Here is a 14,204-nt window from a genome sequence, read left to right on the forward strand (position 1 = left end):
GTACTAGCTGACATTTTGCTTGCGAACGGCGATGAACCGAACTTAATTTGTGCCCTCTTTACATTTTTTCTCATCAGGCTTTTTGGCACTTCCATAAATAAATATTGTTAGAAGAAAAAAGTCACTCTTTTCGCATTTTAGTTTGCAACTTTTTCACCGCAAAATGTAACCGGTCTAGATAGGGGTCTAGATGGGAAAATCTAGACCGCTTTCAATATCGGTTCAGCCAATCAAATTCGTGAATTCGGTAGCCCCAGTCCTTGTGAGACAAAGCCACATAACAATGAATTAGAATGGAGTTCAAGTTTTCACAATTCTCAGAAAAAAAAGAAAACAAAACTGCGACTGGACTTGTGCAAATACAACAGCGACTTTGTTCGTTTTTTCAACTAAAACTTACAAACACCCTGTGTAGTTCATTACAGCAGAAGCTTCTTTACACACCTGTGAAATAGCTTCCTCATATTGCTCCACAAAGCGGCTTGTTTCTGTTTGGTCCCGCGCACGCAGTCTCTGGATTAAGCTCTTCCTCCAAGCAGCATCCCTACTGCTCAGACTTATAAGATTCATGCTGCTAGCTGAAGACAAAAGACTGCCGCTGATCTCGGTAAATATGGAAGAGTCCACTTCACAGGCGCCGCTACTTAGCCAAGTCAAGAATTCGATATTGGAAGGAAGACTGCAGGTAGCTTCAAGACTATATCTATCGTCATACTCGGTGAATACACCTACAAGTAATAAGTACGACAAATAAGGCACATCATTGGAGCTATCTACAGCGCTACATTCCAGACTCCTAACTTTCCAAGCAGAGAAATGTCCGCCAGAAAATCTCCTATCTCAGTTTCTAGGCAGCCAATTATTCGTATCGTTTATTATATAGCTTCACTCGTTGTATCACTTATAAAATCGCGTCTATTTCATGTATTCAGTGGGTTTCCTGTTAAAATGCCACGTTTAGTTTGGTTTAGACAAAATACGCAGAATTTCCAATATTTCTCAGTCTTTTCAATCTTTCCCGTATTAAAAGACATAACAAGCCATACTTTCATTAGCCTGACTGCTGCTGCTGCTGCTGCTATCTACAGAACTGAGTGTATCCATGCTGGTGGCTTGGCTGCATGATATCTGAGGTCTGTTCATATGTACCACCTTCCATGTTCTTCCTACGAGTTCATTTGGCGTCACATCTGTACGGAAATAGATGTGGTCTCCCAGAGTACTGAGGGCAAACACCTGACAAAGCAACAAATCTTGAGCGCCTTGTTAAACTACTACACGTATTAAAACCATAAAACTGAGTCCTTATTACATCTTATTTATAACAATTTAACATCATTTTCTGTCTGGATTAGTCTGAGTAGTTGATGCTTCTTGCACGAAAATGACAGCGGCAAATTAAAAAAAAAAAAATAAGAGTTGATGTCGTCTCTTCCCACTCCGCTTTACAGGTCATTCAGGTGGACCACTTGTTTCCCTGGCAGCTAAAAATTTTGCCAAATGTTGTGCATGCTAAAGCAGAATAAGCCCATGACACGAGAAATCTGGGTAACAAGTAACTTAAGTGTTACGGATGGGAACGTGATACACTCAACAGAAGTAAATGGTTTTATGTTACTTTAATAGGGAACAACACTTGTTTTCAACCAATGTGATCCGGGTTCAAATCCCAGACCTCGCATCATAGTCGAGTTTCTCGTTGTTTCTCATTCTTGCTTCAGTGTTTTCTCGATTCCCCGCAGGTCCTCTCGTCCAAAGTTGTGGCCTACGTCTTTGGGCTTTTCAGTTTTTTTTAATTTTTTTCCACCTTTCCTTTTTCTCCTTTTCCTATCTTTCTGTTGCAGTTGTTGACCTTCTTCTGGGTTTGCTGCTAGTTCCGAGAAAGCATCATGAAGACGGACAATTCTTACCACGGAGTAGCCAAGTGTAGTTGAGGGAAATTTTGCTCCGAGTTCTTCAATCCAATTTCTGAGCATTTTCGTGCGTATTTCAGGCTCAATTGACCCAATCACTGTGATCTGGGTATCATTGGAAATATCTTTTCCTCCTGCAGAACTTGAGTACAAGTGATGCCAATTTTGGTCAAAGGTGATGACGTCAGAAGTGGAACAAGGGTCAACGCTCGTCACGGCCGATTATGGCCAGCACAGGCGTCAATGGATTAAAAAAACTCAAGAAAACCAGAGAACAAGAGAACGATTTCCAAGTTTCTTAAGAGTTCCATCAGCAGAAAAGAAAGGCCACACTTACTTGATCATTCAATCCCACGGTAATGAGGGAAAATTTTCCGACCATTTCCACCCATCTTGATCCAGTCACAGCCTTTTCTTGGTCATTTGTCCTAGACACACCCTTCCTAAACCAAACCTATGAAGAAATAACAAATCAGCTACACTGGCAGTAGGCTGTAGTAAGTAACTTGTATTCAGTTTGTCAAGAGCATGGGACAAACAAACAATTCCGAGTCCCTGATGACGGTTGAATCCTTTATTTTTGTGCACTGGTCCAACCTGAGTGCACAAGGGTTCGACCCCCATTCAACTGGAGACTCACAATTCGATCTTTGTCCTATCCTCATGATAAACTGTCTCCAGGTTACTGATACTGCATTATGTCTAGCTCATCATCTCATCACTGTCAGTAGGCCAGCCTCAATTAGAGCAATAGCTAGTACCTTTCTCACGTAACTCCTACATGTATTTTGCAGTCTGTAACTTATAGAAAATTATTCGGAAATGTCCTCTTCATGATCCCAATTTTTCCACCACTCACGATTCAACTCCAATTCCATACTGATGTTTACATACACAAAACTAACTACAAATTAGATTGGTGTTGTTTGTCAAATTGAAAACCAAGAACAAGACACTAAAGGAAGCTTCATAGAGCCCTCAGAAGGGAGTTTCTGGGTTAGTAGCTGTTACTTCAGGGTTGTCATGGACCACATCACAACCCCCAAAAACAATGATACACAGGAGAATTGTGCAGTTTACTTCAGTAGAAGTTTTTTCCCTTTTTTCTCAACCTTTTCAGAAGTTTATAACAAAGCAATAACATCATGCTTTTGTTACCATAACACGATAACGAAAAAGGCTGCCTATGTGTACACTATTTTTATGTTTGAAAATAAGAATAAAATGCCTTTCTTGTAGTAACTGAGCAATGCACGACTATTTAGTTTTACTTTACACTTGTGGCCATTAGTTTACCTGGCCATCTTTTGTCAGGGCCCATACACTGTTCATGCCTGCAGACACTTGTAAAAGCTGACAAGGTCCCACTTCTGCTGATACAATGGGTGATGCAACTTTTTCCCAAGCTGATCCTTAACAAGTTAAATTTAGAGATCAGTCAAATACACATGTACATGTTCTCTCAAGATATACATGTACTGCTGCTTGTTTCTAATTTCTGTTTCAATATAAAGTCAACATCTTTATTGTTGTTATTATAAGAAGTTTTCAGTTCATATGATTAAGCTTCTGTTGAAAGTAAAATAGATGAGTTTCACAAAGACCATGACATGAGCCTTGTCTAATACTAAGCAAAGGAGCCTACAGCCAAATAGACAAGTTCCTTAAAATAAACCGTTCAGATGATAATACAATTAAAGGGCCAACACTAACCATAACAAAATAGTCTGTAATCTTCAACAAAATTTTTAGCCCACTACATTTATTTCATTACATTTATTTCACTACATTTAGTTCACTACATATTTTATTAGTTGAGGCTCAGCAAATGTAGCATTTCTGCACTATTAATAAGAACTGTTTGCTTCACTACACTTGGTCTATAAATTTTATTTGCATTTTTAGTTGTCTAGTCTGTATCAGTTAGTACAATCAGGAACAGACAGAATAATTTCACTGTAATTATTTCCTGTTTATATTTGACTGCTTTTCATCAAAAATAAAAATCATTCAATAAATAGTTATTTTTAAGAAATGGACAACAACTTTAAGTTTAAAACAAGACATGTTTTGATCATTCAATGATCACCTTCAGTTGTGAATTCATTAACAAGTTCGGTTGAACTAATACAGGCAATGGCGTATAAGTAAAACGTGATACAATTCAAAATTTTGACAAATTTTACGTACAATTTTAGGAAGCACGAGACATGGAATAACACTTGCGCGAGCACTACACTTAACACAAGGAAGAAAATTGTAAAAATATAAATAATTAAATAAGCAGCTGAGACATGCTGACTTAACTCTCTCGTTCTGATATTATTCTTTACGTATATACATTTATTTAGTACCGGTTTATTTTATATCTTTTGTTCAAAACATTTTGTGTTATAATCATTGTAATTATTTCTATTTCTATTTTCTTCCTTGTATTAAGTGTAGTGCAGGCACAAGTGTTATTCCATGTCTCGAAAAGTAAATTAAAGTAAATTTCTTCCTCACCAGTTGGTTCATAATAAGAGACACCAACCCTTACCACAGCCACACCCTCCCAGGTAACTCCCCACACCACCCCTGATGGGCTCACAGACAGTTGAAAAATGCTGACTTGGGGGGAGGGTATGTCTATCCACTTGTCACCCTCAGGACATTTTTCTGACACTCCAGAACGGTAAATAACCTAAAAATAACAAGTGAAAACAGATTAAAATAACAAAACATCCTCAATGCATGGCCGAAAACAATCTCAAATCCTGTCTGCTAGCTAACATTGTACTATTCCAAGAACAGTTAGTAACTTAACTTAGGGCACAAATACATGTTGATGTAAAGTATACATGTATTGTTAGAGACACTTCCACACAGGTTTTATTCTATGAAAAGTACAGTTGGCATCTCTATCATCAGATATATCTCTACAGTGTACTTCAGTCTATAACATGGATACCTCCATAATATGGACACTGGCTCTTTGCTGTGTTTATTTAAGGGGTTCAACTGTAGATTCAAGCCTTAACTCATTAAGATTACAAGTATAACTTGCACCTGGAGGATACCACTGGTATTCATCAGTAATATTGTAACATTTTACTTTTAAACCTGATGAACCAATATCACCAGGAAACAGAGAACAACACTGGTATAATTAAACCATCTATTGTAAGATGTTTCTTGAAGAAAACACTACTCATTTTTTTCAAGTAGAACTGACCTTTCCATGAAAAGTAACAGCCCAAACAGCCAAGTAGCCTGGCTCCTGTCCAGGAATAGCTGTCCCACCAACAGCAATATCTTGAAATGGTTGCTTAACTGGATCTTCATTAAGACCAGGAACCTACATATACAATGTTCAACATTTTGATAGTCTACTTTAACCTTAATTTTGCACTGAAGTAACTCTTTTAGGAGAACAGAACATTTTTTCACCATTTCAGATGACAAAATAACTTTACCAAAATTAAATCAATCTGAAAATTTAGAATTCAAGATAATTTCATCACTAACTAAATCAATGTATATACAATCTAAATGTACATGCTCCAATTGATTTTTAGCCCTTGAAACTGAAAGCAGTATGGTTAAACTGACCTTAATCCACCGATCATAGCCATCAAATCTGTAGTATCTTGACCAAAGTCGTCTTCTAACACAAGAAACTTTGCTTTGTTTTGAATGATAGGTTCTTGGAAAGTCAAGAGCATATTGCCAACCCTTCATAAAATTAAAAGAATAATATCATTACAAGACTTGATATGTAATATCCTCTTAAATCAGCTGAAGTTTCCATTACATCACATGTAACATAAGAAAATCAATTACATCATTATCAGCATTGATTCCATGATCTATGTACCAATCTCCTTCCCATATCCATTCAACTGATGGTAACTGAAACGACTCCTTTGGAAGATGCTGCTTGCCATCTTTACTACTCCACGCCCATCGATCAGTCACAAACATCTGGAAAAGAATTGATATTCACAATTCAAATCCTTGTAATTGCTATCAATATCATATGTCTTGAAAGAAGATATTTTCAATTTTCTCTTGAGCAGGCAGTGTGTGTCAGGGCGGCTAACGTGCATACGTGTCTATATAATAGAAGTCATACTAATAGAGGGAGTCTCTGGCAAATCTGCCGACTGGTTTTCTTGGCTTTGCTGCTCAAAGACAGCTTTTGAGGGTTAAGACAAACATTTTTGCCCCCTTGAAAGAATGATCTTAATCGCATTACATTATCTTAATCACAAGATGTTAATTAGTTCATCAAGTGTGCGATGCTATCGTCTTTTCCAGAGTTTAAAAAGTTTAACATGAATGAGATGGTCAAGAGGGCAATTTTAGTCATAGGAAAACGGGCTTGGGCAATTCAAATTTCCTTTGAATTCCTTTGCTTTCACAATGCTCCCCCCAAAGAAATGGCTGCTCACATCTGAACCACATTCCTATGACAAAATTAGCCAATCACAGCTTCCATTTCACTTTCAAGAATGTTTTCACGTCAAATTCGCCCTTTGAGACTTGTCCAATCAGAGATTGTTTTTTATCTTTGCATCCCATTGTGGGACTTTTCACAAATATACATGGTGACACTGGCCTGTGAACACAGATGGATTTCAGGCTTTTGTTAGAGCTGCTGAAAAATACTGGTGACGCTTGAAAGAGCTTTTTATGTAGCATCTTCAAAGTTCAAAATTTTTGAGCTCAATGCTTATTACAAGCTTGCAATTCGAAACATAGGCACGCAAGGCGTGCAAGAGTTATTTTTTGTGTGTGTGAAGTCTCGGAGATAGGAGCATTCATGGAGCTGTTTACAGTAATGATTTGGTTAATTTTAAGGTTTTTTTGGTTGCGATGTACAGCAAGAAAAAAACTGGGAATTTATGATGTACATACGATGTCACATTGGTTATGGTAAGATAGCTAAATAGTAAGCCATAAAATGTTTGACTGAACAAACTACAGTAATCTGACACGTCTCCAGATTAATGTAGATACCATCTTATTTTTTTTCTTTGATTCGTTCTTTGATAAAACCCACATTGTGATTGGTGTGACACGTGCACATGCATAACTCCCTCACTCACCGATCACATAGCCCTTCCAACCCCCAAGAGGAATTTTTGCTCAAAAATACTCAAGTTAAGAGACCTTTTCGCATTTTATGCGTGTCGTAAGTTTACCCTTTTACACAACACAACACAACACAACAACACTACTTCACCGAAAATAGAAAGAAACAGAAAAAAACCTCTCCGACACATTGAAAGTCTGATTTAATTAAATTGCTCTTTAACTTGGTGCCACGCAGTCTTCAAAGAACATTTGAGCAGTTTTGATAATTTTTACCTTTAAAAATATCGGACTGAAAAGAATGTCATAAAACGCCCATCAAATAAAAATAAACTGCTACTGAAGAGACGTAAAAACCGTCCAGAAATGAAAGCTTTTTTTGTTTATAATTCTGGGAACAATAGCCGATAACTTGTCAGCTCTAACTGAATTTACTTCCATATAAAAAACAAGTGTTAAGTTACCATTTGTAACTAAAGATAGCAAACATCTTGTGGGAAAGAGTGGTGACAATTCGTCAGCTCTAATTGAATTTACTCCCTTGTGAAAAACAAGAGTGTCAAATTACCCTTTGTAACTAAAAAATAAAAGCATCTCGTTATATTTGCATGCAACAAGAACAAAACAATCGTCACCTGCACTTACTATTGTAAACATTAGAACTGTTTCAAATCTAAATAGTCTCGTTTCCTCTAAAACATGTCCTAAGAACTAGAAGCGATGACTCGTGACCTCTAATTGAATTTACTCCTTGTGAAAAACAAAAGTATCAAGTTACCTGTGTAACTAAAAATAAAAATATCTCGTTGCATTTGCATACTACTAACACACGAACTGTTCCAAACCTTAAGGCTCATCTCGTTCGTAACTAAAATCCTCAGCCTAACCCACAGAAAATGTCGAAGTAAGCTCAATATATGAATACTTCCTCCTCTTTTATAGAAGAATAAATATGGCCATTCTAAACTATGTCGGGATCAAATCTTCTCACATACCATTTACCTTTACAACAAGAAATTTGATTGCCTGTTTATAGTAGATCCAATCTGATTGGTGTGACATACATACATTGCTCACTCACTCACTCACTCATCCATTGACCCGTCCATAACATACCCGACACGCCGACTAAGAGGTATTTTTTTTACAAAAAAATAACTCAAAAATTATCTCAAGAAAGAAATCTTCTTTAGCCTGCCTAATAAAGAAACTGGGAAATCAAGTGGTTAAGACAAGTGAGTTCTGAATGCCACTTATTTCCTCCTGATTTCAATCTGTAGGAAGCCTTTAGTCCTTGGCCAGACTTGAAAGGCATCTTGAATCTTATTTTATTATTTTTAGCCCTAATTTCTCAGTAACTCACTGAAACTTCAAAAGCTATTTATAACACAATGTCTTGCAAACAAACAATTTACTCTTTTGCGTCATTAGCATAGAGTTTGACGTTTGAATGAAATAGAAACAAAAGTGGAGACACAAAGAAATGGAAACCTCTTACAGGATATATGAGGATTTAATTCATATTCTAGATTATATTTTCTATACCTTAGTATCGGTATCTATCTCCTACCCATTAGTCCATTCCTAATCTCCTGTCAGATGCATAACTCATTTTACCTATAATGTACCACATGCCTTTGGTCTGTTTTTTATGTTTCTATAATACAACCTCAAGCTGTAATGATAACTATCGATTTTTCTTCTTTTTTTCTTTGCCCCTTGTCGTCACTGTACTGGTTAGTAGTGTAAGTAGTGTAACTGTATTTGTTAGTAGTGTAAGTCATTTAGATATTGTAATTTAAATATTGTAAATAATTAGAGCAATATAATGTTAATAGAGTAGTGTTGTATTACCCGTGTTCTAAGGCAACCTGTTACCCCAAGGGTTTTATTAACCATACGCCCCATTTTGCTCTCCTGGTTGGGTGAGCAGGATTTTTCTATGATTTGGGCTGCCTTCACACTAGCATTCTTTTGTTTTCTTCGCTGCAGTGAATTTACATATCAAGGGGTATCTAAGTTTCATCCTCGATTTGACCTATTGGCCAATTGTGTGTTATTTCATCCCTCTCTGGCCAGCCCGTGGCAGATGTCAATTATTCTTAAATCTTCTAAGACTGACGTTTTTTGGGAGGGTCACCGGCTTTTAATTGTGTGTTCACCCTCACCGCTCTGCACAGTGACTGCCATGCATTCATACTTCCTCGCCACATGCCCTCGGGGGCCCTTATTCTCATTTCAGTCTGGCCGATACCTTACTAGGTCAGCGGTAGTACACCTCCTTAGGGACGCAGCCCGTTACGCTAGTCTCCCTTATAAATCCCTTAAGGGTCATAGTTTTTGCATCGGTGCTGCCTCTACAGCAGCTGCTGCTGGTCTCCCAGACTGGTTAACTAAAGTTCTTGGCAGATGGTCTTCAGATTGTTACCAACTGTACATCCGTACACCTCAAAATGTCCTATTGTCCGCTGTGCCACGTATGGCCAGCGTTCTCTTTTCTTAATTTAGAACTTCTTTTGCTTGGGGGGATACCTGCTCCACAGGTATCAGTGGCAGTTAAGTCTTGCAGCAACTTCCCCAAGCTTTGTTTTTGCTAATTCAGTGGCGCTATTTAATGCTCTTTTATGCCTCTTCTTGTCCGATCCAGCACGTGCCAGCAGAGTCGGCTTGTAGTGCTGGGGAGATAAGTAAAGCTTGAGAACTGTCTACACTCTAGCACGATGCTGACCGGAGGTCAGTGCGTAGTGCCGTTTAGAGTTACGCTACTAGGACGCGCAAGCTTTTGGCCTCGCCGACTTGTCCGATCAAGTGCAGAATTAACCACTGGGGAGATAAGTTTGGCATTAGGTCATGCAATGGAAGTTCATCTGTCACGCCGATTGCAGAGCGGTGTTCCCCCCTTTATGCCATAGAACACGTGTTTATTGCTTGTGTTTGCCGGGGTATTTAAAGCATTACCCCCTAGGAACTGCAACATTAATAAAGCTTTAAAGTCAATTGTTAAAGCGCAGTTAATGGAGTGTGATGCTATTTACATACAGTCACTAGCTTACTATTGTTAAACGTAACGCAATAGAACTGTTACGCGTTAGAACATTATAGAAGTCTTTCTTGTCTAGTTTAAACAATATTCACAATAGCCTTTCATGCATGCATGTTGCAACAACGTCTGGTTTAACTATATCATGCATTTTGTATGGCTAGTCTTTTAAATAGCCCCATTCTTGTTTCGTTCAAGGCCACATGGGCTCCATACTTTTCATGGTACATGATTTTATATTGGTTTAAACCCAGACATCACTCTACCTATAAAAGAGTCTTAGCTTGGACTTAAGCATCATTTGCTCGTTATATCACTACTGTAACTTTTAGTTAGCCCTCGAAGTTGTAACTCCCACCTTTCCCTCCCTTTGGAGGTTTACTGTTGTTGTTCATTAATATAAATAATAAACCGGTGTTCACCTCTCGTGACACGCTATCGGTTAAATCTTGCAACCACTTCCCCAAGCTTCATTTTCCCTAATTTAGTGGTGCTGTTTAACGCTCTTTTATGTCTCTTCTTGTCTGATCCAGCACATGCCGGCAGAGTCGGCTCCTAGTGCTGGGGAGTTAAGCACTATTAACCGCTGGGGAGATAAGTTTGGCATTTGGTCACGCAATGGAAGTTCGTCTGTCATGCCAATTGCGGAGCGGTGTTCCCCCCTTTACGCCACAGAACGCATGTTTATTGCTTGTGTTTGTCGGGGTATTTAAAGCACTACTCCCTAGGAGCTGCAACATTAACTATCTATTTTTCTTCTTTTTTTCTTTGCCCCTTGTCGTCACTGTACTTGTTAGTAGTGTAAGTAGTGTAACTGTATTTGTTAGTAGTGTAAGTCGTTTAGATATTGTAATTTAAATATTGTAAATAATTAAAGCAATATAATGTAAATAGAGCTAGTGTTGTAAGCATTGTTTTCCCTTGTGTTATTGCAAATAAAAAAATTTTAAAAAACTAAAAAATTTGATTTTTCCAGAAAATATATATTCTTTCATTAGCTGAGCACAGCTATGGCGCACTTGGCGCTTTCATTCACATTTTTTGTTTTCATTCGTCATTATCATAACTAGCAAACACAGCCTATTTTTTGGCAGTGCACGGTGTAAAACAAAAGCCAAAATCCCTCAGTGTTTGCACTGCATGCTATCATGATCAATACACTAGAGATTATCTGCCACATCTTTTTCATGTGAAAGCTTACATCATTCACACTTTGCTGTTATGTGATTGGTCTGTTTAACAGAACACAAGCAAACCACAAACACAAAAGGAAAGGAATGTGCTTCAAATGCGAGCAGCCATTTCTTTGGAGGAGCATTGCGTGACAGCCCAAAAAATGGCTGTGGAGGAGACTAATCTCTCATACATCATGTTTGTTTTTTTGGCTGCAATTGAAGTAAAACTAAAAAAGTCAATAACAATCAATGAAAATCGATACTCACAACTCTTTTGATCATTGATTTTTATTGATTTCTGATATTAATTGATATTGATTGAAATCAATTATATCGATTACTGGTTTTCATTGATTGGACACACTGGGCTTCTTGGCATGCAATGGAAAGAGTAAAAAATATTGTACTTTGTAGTACCTTGTTGTACATAGCCTGTGTAGTAGGCGTGTAAAGGGGAGGGGGTGGGGTAGGAGGAAGAGAATTTGGGGGAAAAGAAACGGAGGATAAAGGGGAGGGGGTGGGGGAGGAGGAAGAGAATTTTGGGGTGAAAAAACAGAGGAGTGGGGGGAAGGGGAAAAAGGAACACCTGCTATAAAGACCCCTGTTGGTTCATTTCTGCAGTCGTTGACGGCCGCAAAATTCTGATTGGTTAATCGGACAATAGGACGGTTTTGTGAAGTAATGTGCAAACAACCAAAATGGTGGCCGAAGTGGATGTGCCAGCGAGAGCTTTGGCTGATTTGAACGTCGTTGCTCGTGGTGAATTCAAATTCAAACCAGAGCAAGAAGTTGCAGTAAAAATCTCTTCTGGATGGAAAAGATGTATTAGCAGTGTTACCCTCAGGATACAGCAAAAGCCTCATATATCAAATGTTTGTTTGCGCCAAGGACTGTGTAAAATGGGGTTGACTAGCCTACATGACTTCTACAGTTCGTGGCATTTGTACATTTGCTGTTCTCTGTTCGGTCATTCGACCTTTCTTTGTGGCTTCACTCGTGCTTATGAAGGGCAGTTCATGTTGTGTAATAAGGAGGAATTTTAATTAGAGTTAAGCCTTTAGATCGTGCTATGGCAAATCTTTATAGATCAAAGGTCTGCATGCTTTCCGCTGTTGTCTGCGTGTCGCTTCGTAGAGTTTGAGACCTCTGTAATTTGCCATGTGTTTATGCATTGTTTAAGCTCATTTCTATTGTAAGATATGCTTTTAAGTCTCCACGAATTTGCTTTTGAGGGACAAAATATGAAATTTACCGTGAACATGTTGCTTACTTGCATTCTACATTGTGACACCGGGCTGGCTGTGATTAGAACTGTTTGCAAGTACAGTAGGTAGATCCTTATCACGGATGTCATATTTGTTCTCGTACCATTTTTTTCGGAGACACTGTAGCTTTCCTTCGAGAAAACTATACGTCGAGTTGTGCTAGTGGCAACTACAGATGTACAGAGCATTCTAGAAATACTGGCAACTGATGAGATCCACATGGAGGATCGAAACCATGGTCTTGCCTGAACTAAGTCAAGCAATGGCATATACAACACGCAAAACAGTCAACAAGACTTGACCGTAAACAGCTTCATTTGAATCATGTGGTGCCAGAACAACCAAAGGGAAATAGATTTTCAAATGAAAGTTTGAAGGAAAGAAGTAAAGTTTACTCCACAAAACTGCAGCTGCTGTTTTAATGTCTATCTTTGGTTTTCTTTCTCTTTTACAAACCTTTGTGGGAGTTGCTGACATTACAGGGCTTGAAGATTTTCTCACAATGCTCGCTGCTATGAATATTTTTTCACGCTTTCCCGCGTAAAGTCAGTCATGCAGAAAAACACGTGCCTTATTCTGATTAGTCATTGAACTGACAGCTATGTTAATCCGATTACCGTAAAACAGTAGGCGGAGATGCAGAAGAAGCGGCTTTTGTAGCAGGCGTTCCCTTCCCCGAATTCTCTTCCTCCTCCCCCACCCCCTCTCCTTTATATGCCTGCTACGCAGGCTAAGTTGTACATGTATGCATGCAGTCTTAAAATTATATAGACAAGAAATATATCGGGATAAAAGGTTGGAAAATAAATTTTGCATTATTAAAACCATTTTATAACGAAATTGTTCAAACATATCATCTAAATATCACACTTAGTAAACCCCATGCCATCAGTGCCAGACACATCAGCCTGTTTCGTCACTATTGCACAATAGAACACACATTTTCCGAATACAGTACATTTCTGGGATGTAAATATCCGGAAGCATTCATTGCAACTAACACCTGTTTAAATCCGTCAAAGTATGTACACAAATAGCATTTAACTATGTCCAGGAATTGTAAAATAAGCTACACAGAATTATCTCCTTACCGACTTCTTTGACCAACCATTTACAATTCCCCATCTTTGATTTTCGTACGTTTCTACTTTGACTCTGATCGGAAGTTCAGTGGCATGAACGAACACGTATGGCTGTTGGTTGGCACTTATCGCCCATGCACATTGTTCAACGCCTGAGACACGTTTAAAACAGTTTCTTGAACCAAGTTCCGGAGTAGAGATCTGTCGCCAAGATTTGTCTCTCACACTGAACAGAAACACACGTCCATCACGATCAATTACCCACAAATGACTTGTTCCCATCACCTGCTTGATACTTTCTATTGTATCGTGAGCTGTTGCAGCCACTAGCCAGCCGCTTTGCAGCTCGGAAATAATCAGAAAAAGATGAGAAGAGTTTCGCGTTTGTTCCGCTTTACAGCAAAATGACAACATCAACCAGGCGAAAAAACAGTTTAGTCACCATGGCCCTAGTATTGACGCGGCCAATGAGGCACACAGCAAGGTGGGCGTACTCTGCAGGTCAACTAATTTTCGTACAGTAGGCTCATTCGGTGTTTTTCTTGTTCTAAAGCCCCGCCACCCCACCCCCACCAAGTTATTCCCACGATTTATATATCATACTTTAACTTTTTACTTACCCTATAACATGAAATTTTCGCGACACGTTAATT

General features: G+C 38.5%; 2 protein-coding genes across 4 annotated transcripts in view; one reads left to right on the plus strand and one right to left on the minus strand.

Annotated features, from left to right (window-relative positions):
* The window catches only part of LOC110048016 (tectonin beta-propeller repeat-containing protein 1-like), a 44,173-nt gene extending 30,177 nt beyond the window's left edge, over positions 1-13,996 (minus strand). For 2 of the 3 annotated variants that reach the window (XM_020753784.2, XM_020753776.2), the window contains exons 1-9: positions 13,561-13,995; positions 5,736-5,876; positions 5,505-5,627; positions 5,128-5,250; positions 4,419-4,596; positions 3,210-3,325; positions 2,251-2,367; positions 1,047-1,236; positions 445-728 (exon numbers count right to left, since the gene is read on the minus strand). In XM_020753784.2, coding sequence (XP_020609443.2) covers positions 445-728; positions 1,047-1,236; positions 2,251-2,367; positions 3,210-3,325; positions 4,419-4,596; positions 5,128-5,250; positions 5,505-5,627; positions 5,736-5,876; positions 13,561-13,965 — 1,677 coding nt within the window. In that variant the 5' untranslated portion in view covers positions 13,966-13,995. Of the gene's footprint in view, positions 1-444; positions 729-1,046; positions 1,237-2,250; positions 2,368-3,209; positions 3,326-4,418; positions 4,597-5,127; positions 5,251-5,504; positions 5,628-5,735; positions 5,877-13,560 lie in introns of all 3 variants that reach the window. The other variant, XR_016207239.1, reaches the window with a different exon arrangement.
* LOC149112056 (uncharacterized) lies at positions 6,230-9,492 on the plus strand. Its single transcript, XM_089288779.1, has 2 exons — positions 6,230-6,250; positions 8,833-9,492. Exons 1-2 carry the CDS (start codon positions 6,230-6,232, stop codon positions 9,490-9,492), a joined length of 681 nt encoding a protein of 226 aa, XP_089144905.1.
* Positions 13,997-14,204: the final 208 nt, after the last annotated feature.

The sequence above is a fragment of the Orbicella faveolata genome, unplaced genomic scaffold (assembly GCF_042242905.1).
Source record: "Orbicella faveolata isolate gen_17 unplaced genomic scaffold, um_ofav_v1 contig_2, whole genome shotgun sequence".
Lineage (NCBI taxonomy): Eukaryota > Metazoa > Cnidaria > Anthozoa > Scleractinia > Merulinidae > Orbicella > Orbicella faveolata.

Coding starts and splice junctions, on each gene's coding strand:
- LOC149112056 (XM_089288779.1), top strand. CDS start 6,230: ATGAATGAGATGGTCAAGAGG. Junction 6,251..8,832: donor TGAATGAGATGGTCAAGAGG/GCAATTTTAGTC, acceptor TTAATAGAGTAG/TGTTGTATTACCCGTGTTCT.